This window comes from Puntigrus tetrazona, unplaced genomic scaffold (assembly GCF_018831695.1).
Source record: "Puntigrus tetrazona isolate hp1 unplaced genomic scaffold, ASM1883169v1 S000000006, whole genome shotgun sequence".
NCBI classification, from domain to species: Eukaryota; Metazoa; Chordata; class Actinopteri; order Cypriniformes; family Cyprinidae; genus Puntigrus; species Puntigrus tetrazona.
Genome location: NW_025047686.1, coordinates 373003 through 380490, shown reverse-complemented (window position 1 = coordinate 380490; position 7488 = coordinate 373003). Strand labels below are relative to the sequence as shown.

Genomic DNA, 7488 nt, shown 5'->3' with positions numbered 1-7488 from the left:
AGGTTAATGAGGGTGGTAGCTAAGGTGTTGCTAGAAGCTTGAGGTTATTTCGGGTGGACACTCGGCCATTGCTTACTGACCCAAATCAAAAGAGACTAAGTTGTAGCAAGCACAGTATTGAATTTCGTGTGGCTGGTTTGATTCTGTGATGAATAGACTGTCTTTACAAAAGATTCAAGCTGTTTTGAACTTTTGTGTTGTCTGCTGAAATGTTTTTGGAAAGATGTTTTATGAACAACTGGCATATTGTTTGAACAGCACAATACATCGAACATACTGTGCTTCTATCCCTCACAGCCTCATTTTCATTTCTGTCAGAGATGGTAGCCTAGACTGAGTTGGAACAGTCTATTTTTAAGTCTGCTTTCAGGGGTAAGATTTTGCCTTTCACAAAAAAAAAAAAACATCTTGTTCTTTTATTACTATAAAATGGAGCTTTGATCTTTATGATCCTTAGTCTATCCTCTAAAAATTGCCACATTTCATAACAAAGTGTCCTTCAGTGTTATCGTGCAATTTAGAGGCGTGCAGGTGGTCAGTGGCGCAAAGATGAAACACACGCGAACAACTTTACCTGCAGTAGAATACTGTGTGAGATGCTGTCAAGGCCTAGACATTTGTGTTTATCAGATGGAGCCACAACTGCATCTGACACCACAATTAGCAATTAAATAAGAGTAGTTGATTGAGTATGTGAATGAGTGAGTTATTCAATTACTGATAAAAACAATAAATCCATCCCTGGCAGAATGACATAGATTGGTAAGTGACAGCGGTGTTAGTCTTTGTTTCCCACAGACTGACACGTAGTCAGGAATTGGAATTCATTATAGCTTCCCTATGAGGCCGTTTAATCGACAACCAATCACAGTTATCTTCATTCAGCATCACGTTTTAGTGTCGCTAAATCTTTATTTCCAGACGTTGAAGATGCAGGATAAGACAGATCTTAAAGTTAATGAAAAATATCTTTATTTGTGTTCTAAAGATGAATAAAGTTTGTACAGGTGTGAAACAGTGTGAGGGTGAGTTATTAATGACGGAATAAAATTTTTTCTAACTATCCTTTAACTATAATTGTTCAGTGATTTATATGAAATGTGTGCTGTTCTCATAGATGTTCTTCTATCAGTTGCATACAGGGTTTGACATTAACTTTTTTGCTCACCAACTACCGTGGCTAGTGCACAGTAAAATAAGCAGTGTAAAAAATGCAGTGTTAAATGTTATTAATTCTAAAAGAGTTAAATTAATAACCAACAGTGTTAATAATGTTCTTTTGTAGTGTAGTTGCAGGGTGCTACGTGGTGTAATTATATTTTTACACCTGAAGTGCAAAACCCCGCCAAGTTATCTTTGCCCCTCCCTTTTACCCGTCGTGAAGACGAAAAACGCCATTTTATCCACATGCCAGCTGCAAGGTGAGGTCTTTCTCTTTCTATGCTTAAATTAAAAATGTTTTTAACTACTCACTAACTTAACTACTTTTTTAGGAATGAAGATGCTCACAAAGTTAAGTTCAGAAGTGAACAGAAGTATGTGAAAGTTTCTCACAGCGATTTGAAACTTTCCGATTTTCTGGATGAAGGTAATTGCATTTGTAATTTTATAATAAATTTTAAGCTGAAAATGTCGGTGGTGTTTGCATAGCTGCTAAATTGAATCTTATTTCGGTTCGTTTACAGCCTTAGTGAAGTTCGGCATCAGTGTCTCTAGTAGGCCCGAGGCCCGCCTTTTACGATTTAGTCTGGCACTGAAATAGACGAGGGCGTCTTTGAGGACGTTCTGAAGCAACCGAATTTGGGTGTTTTTCAGATACTATTGCCAGATTCTTCAAATGGTAATGTATATCGTCCAAAATGTACGTAGCTGAGCATAGGCGAAGTGACATGTGGTTGACACAACGTGAGCTTATTTGTTTTTCAACATGCAAAAATTGACACAAAGTTATTGACTGAAATTTCGTCAGAGAACATCAGCAAAAACAACCAGAACGCTACAGCAGAACTGTTTTGTGTCTCCGAGGTTTCGTTACTGAATGAATCTACGTTTTCAATGAATCAATTGAGTCAATGATTGACTTGCCTCGTTTTGTATCGAATCAGGCATTTGAATGAATAAATGACTCGCTTATTAATAGTCATTTACCGCCATCTATTGGTGACTTTCCACAATATTTTTTAACTTGTTTGTTCAAAAATATTTAAAACATAAATCTCTCATTTGAAAGTCGCTAAATGACTGAATGTAAAGTAATGACATTGATACATTTTGAGATTTATTTTCAGCCAAGGCGGCTCAATCATGCTCCACAACTTTTTCAATATTAAATTGTAGTGAACAACTAAACTTCTGGAAACTTAACTCAAATTAACTCGACTAATTTTAGTGTTTTTTAATTCTTTCTCAACAGAATTGACCCATGTTCCTTCACTACCAAGTGAAGAAAGCTCAATTGAGATTTCAAGCAATGAATCTGATGACACCATTCTTCTAAGTGATGACAGCCCTACAAGAAAGAGGAGAGCTGAAGATGAAGCAGGAATTGTGAGTGTGTGTCTGTGCCTTGGATGTTATTCAGTAAGAATCTAGAATTGTTACTTATTTTTTAAATTATATTTTAAACATTTTAAAGAAAGTGCCTTGTTTTCTGATAATATCTCACTGTGTCATTTGTGTTAACGCATGAAACTAAAGTGCAAAAGTTCAGTCGAGTTTACCAAATTCATGTTTTAAGATTTGATCCAGGTGCAGAATCACAATGTGACTACACAATCATCACACAATGTTTCCTGAGATGGGTTGTTCATTGTGCTTTGTAACTTTGCAGATGGTCAAAAAAATTCTGCAGACTAAACCTGGTGGGGATGGAATCATCAGAGAGTACAACAAAACCAAATGCTTATCTGACAGCAACAGGAGAAAGATGGTCAATATTCTTACTGCAGATATGACTGAAAAGCACAGGTAACTTGTATTTTAAGTATTCTTTATTCCAGTGGTCATGATTTCCTAGCCCAAAGCATAAAAAGGACATGATTTTTAAAAGATTATTTGTGTCAGGTCATTAAAAGGTTAATTCATTGAAAATATTTCTTTCTTTAATTACTTAACCCTGTTTATAGAGGTTTAGAAAGCTCTTTTACATGTGTGGGAAAAATACAAAACTGAATTTTTGGTGAACGAGCACATTTAAAAGGCATCAGGATAAAATTTAATGTGACATTTGTTCTTCTGTAGCAAACGCCTGTGACATTCAAATTCTCATCTTGATGATGCAATTTTATAAAGTGCAATGTGTTAACTGCTGGGAAAAGTTAATTTTAAAAGTTAATAATATTATTTAAATTTCAATTCATATTTGATTTGTTTCTCTATAATATTACAGCTCATCTCCACCCAAACAAGTAAGAGAACTGTATGCTCAAGGAATCATTGCCCTGTTTCCATATCTTAGGGATCCATATGCAAAGCTTGGTTATGTAAGTAAATTAATTAAATGAGTTAAATAAGTATGTGGTAGATTGATGTCTTATTTTACTTTAAACATTTTTAAGGAACATTATTATGACCCTCAAAGTGGACAAGGGTACTTGTCATGGAAAATAAAGAACATTCAGAGGAACAGTGCACCATCAGAGATCCGTAGATGTGTCCCCCAGTCTTTTGGTGGCCCATCTGCGCAGAGAGAAGCTTCATTCAGCACAGAAGTTATCCTGACCGAAGAACAGTATAGGGAAGCTGTTTCTCTTATGAAGCATACTTCAGAGGAGGTGACAGTAAAGGTCAAGATGAGGGAGACATTTCAGTATCGTCGCAAGATGGTTCATGACCCAAGCAGATGCACTGATGTGCTAACTGAATTTCCACGTTATTTGGATATTAAAGGCCTGGTAAGAACATTTGAGTTATTAATGTGATTTAGATTATTTTTCTGTGAATTAAGGACAATAGAGAATATCTGTGGTGATTTAAAGTTATATTGATTATGCATTGTAAAGATAATAAATTTGCCCTTAGTTGCTTTTTTTTTTTTTTCTGCTTTGTTGGGTTTTTACAGATTGAGCTGGATTTTGCTTGTCTTTTTGGTGAAAAGACAGCAGCTAAGTTTTTAGAGAGGTGGCCAACTACATTTATGCCGAAAGTCATTCAGCAGAGCAAGGGGCTTAACTCCTCCCAAGAACTTCAGGACCTGATTCACTGTGCAGAATCGGCTGTGGACACTGAATCAGATGAAGACGGTAAGCTGGTTTTAACAAGTTAATAACATAATAATGTACCTTACTGATTGTTTTTTTGTTTTTCCCTAAAATAACCGTGTCTCTTAGGATGGGGTAGCGGTCTTGCTTCGATTCTTCTTTTACTTCACCTAATTCCACCATCACCACAAGGTCGCAAGAGACCTGGGAAAATGTCAGCATCTCAAGCTGAGAAACACATTGTGATCTTCAAAAAGGTAAATTTGGCATTTTCTGTATAACCTGTCTGCTTCAACTTCAACCCAGTTGTATTCATTGTAAAACTAATGTAGAAACAAGCAAATGGAGCGTTAAGGATTGTCTTTGTTTTATTTTTAGACAGGGACTAACATGCAGGAACATCTTGATTCAATCAAAGAGAGCACCCAGCCCTACCTGCTTGCTGTCGGGACAAAGAAAAGCAGCATTCATGGATACTACATCATCCTCGACAAAAAAGCCATACCATGCAAGTCAGTGAGTGGTCTTGCTGCCTTTGATGAACTGTTCAAAGCCCACTTTGTGTTTGGTGCCTCGTACAATAAGGTGCTTCACAACATGTACACCTTCATACAAACAACCGTTTTTGAGATCGACATTGGCAAAGTAAAAGAAAGTCCAAGGGTTGCTGAGCTCCGAGCCAGGTTCATGCATTAGAGGTGATTGCCAGCTAAAATGATTTGTTTTGTTTGCTCTTGTTGCCTGGAGAACACAAATTTGCTTGTTCGACATTTAAAACTAATTCATGGTCTATTTTCTGGCAAATCGCTTCATTTAAAATGTGGACAGGCAGGATGCTGTTTAGAATTTGGAACATATTCTGGGTTCCGCAAACATTTAAATAGAGTTCATGAAGCAAGTAATGAAGTTCCATTACATGTTCAAGATAGTGCTGTTCATGAAGCAGTTGTTGGGCAATCTAGTAGTATTGATGTGGCTACATCTTCAAATGTCAGTTCCCTGCCAATATCCAGTAAAAACACCACGGAAATGTGTGCATCAGCAATAGCACAACTGCAAGCTGCAGGTGTAAGTCAGACTACTATTAATACGTTTGTTATATCTATGGAAGAAGTAGTTCAGGACATCCAGGACCAAGTAAAAGAGACAGCTCTTCGTTGCTTATCCTCACAGAACACAGACATTAAAAGTGAAGTGGAACAGTCATTTCAGACAATTGAAAACCCTTTTACCTCACTTAATTCCATGTCTAAACGAAACTCATATTTTTCAAGAAAATGGGGAATTGTCCAGCCTGTTCAGAAAGTACTTGGTGTCAGATTTGACAATAGAAAAACAAGTCCACTGGATTATATGAGCAAGTTGCAGTGACTGACAAATTTGCCTATGTCCCAATTCTTCAAACCTTACAGAGCATTTTAATGCACCCAAAGACCTCATTCAGGTTTAAGTCAGGTGTACCTAATAAAGATGGTATTTACTGTGATATTGAAGATGGACTATACATAAAGGGTCACCCCCTGTTTTCCACTGAAAAAAATGCACTTCAGATTCAAATGTTTTACGATGATTTTGAATGTGCCAATCCATTAGGGTCAAAAAAAGGCATCCACAAATTGGGAGGTATATATTTTACGTTAAGAAATTTCCCACCACAATTTAATTCGTCTTTAGCCAACATACACTTATGTGCACTTTTTCATTCCCAAGACATAAAAACATATGGTTTTGATTCAATTTTAGAACCTATTGTCAATGACATAAAAGTTCTTGAGTCCACAGGAATACAAGGACCCTCTGGTTTTGTGCGTGGCAGTATAGTCCAAATAACAGGAGATAATCTTGGCTTGCACTGCCTTTTGGATTTGTTGAATCTTTTCGAGCTCGGAATAGCTGTAGGTTTTGCCTTACTGAAAGGGATGATTATCAAACTGTGTTCTGTGAAGATGAGTCGAATGTTACTTTTCGCACTAAAGAGACCCACTTACGACACTGTGAAGCTATACAAGCAGACCCAACACTACCTCATGTTTGTGGTGTGAAGCGCATGTTTGCTGAACTCTCTGCAGTACTTCAATATATCAGACAATTTTTCTGTAGATTTAATGCATGATGTTTTAGAAGGCATTGCACAGTTTGAGTTAAAACTTGTTTTGCGTTATGTACAAGCTAATTTTTTGACAGCAAAAGAGTTAGATGGAAGATTGCATTCATTTAATTATGGGTACATGGAGAGGAGAAATCGGCCTCCTGCTGTAAAACTTGATGATGAGAGCAATGATTTGGGCATAAACGCAATACAGTGTTGGTGTCTACTCCGTAATGTGCCACTCATTTTTGGTGACATTGTGCCCCAAGATGATGAACACTGGCAGCTACTATTACTGTTACTACAAATTGTAAACATTGTATTTTCTCCTGTTTTAACTGAGGGCCTTACTGTGTATTTGAAACACTTAATTGCTGAGCATCACAGGCTTTTCAAGTGCTTGTTTCCAGACAGAAACCTCCTGCCTAAGCATCACCTAATGATGCACTACCCCCGATGTATACGAAATATTGGACCCATTGTTCACATGTCATCAATGCGCTTTGAGTCTAAGCATAATTTTTTTAAGACACAGCAAAAGTGTTTTAAAAACATTACTCTGTCACTTGCAAAAAAACACCAGAATAGCATGGCATTTACATGGGAAACCTTTAATCATGACAGAATAGTGCTTGGACCAGGAAAGACTGTTTCTCTCTGTGACTTAAGTGAAAATGTACAAATTGCATCCAAGTTGAATGTTTCTCCTCAAACAGATGTTCTCTCAGTTAAATGGGTAAAGTATAATGGAACTGAATACCGTTCTGGTTTAATTATTTGTGGTGAAGTAGACATTGATTTGCCAGTGTTTTTTAAAATCAAAGATATTGTTGTTAAAAATGAATTTGTGGTACTGGTTGCATCACCACTCAAAACTGTTTGCTTTGATGATCATCGTTATGCCTACAGAATTGAACCAAGACACTGTGAATCCTTGAAAGTGTTCAATGTCACTGAACTAATTTATTACAAACCTTTTGATATGCAAATGTCTTATGGGTCTGATAATTTCTTTTGGTTTGTTGTACCTTACTGCAGTCTTGTTACTACTTAGCTGTCAATGCAGGTCTTATTTCAAAATGTTTTTATTTTATCATTTTGACAAGTCGGAACTGTATACATGTTTTAAAGTAGCCATTTTGCCCATTTTGTAAATAAACATGTTTACATGTTTACATCTGTGTAAAGGATTTTTTTAAA

At 36.6% G+C, this 7488-nt stretch overlaps 1 protein-coding gene across 1 annotated transcript; it reads left to right on the top strand.

Moving 5' to 3' along the window:
- Positions 1-1776: 1776 nt before the first annotated feature.
- Positions 1777-5527, top strand: LOC122332212. Its single transcript, XM_043229511.1, has 8 exons — positions 1777-1840; positions 2414-2547; positions 2831-2967; positions 3389-3482; positions 3558-3893; positions 4061-4241; positions 4329-4456; positions 4578-5527. The coding sequence occupies exons 3-8, from the start codon at positions 2831-2833 to the stop codon at positions 4893-4895; spliced, it is 1194 nt and encodes a 397-aa protein (XP_043085446.1). The 5' UTR covers positions 1777-1840; positions 2414-2547; the 3' UTR covers positions 4896-5527.
- The last annotated feature ends 1961 nt before the right edge of the window (positions 5528-7488 follow it).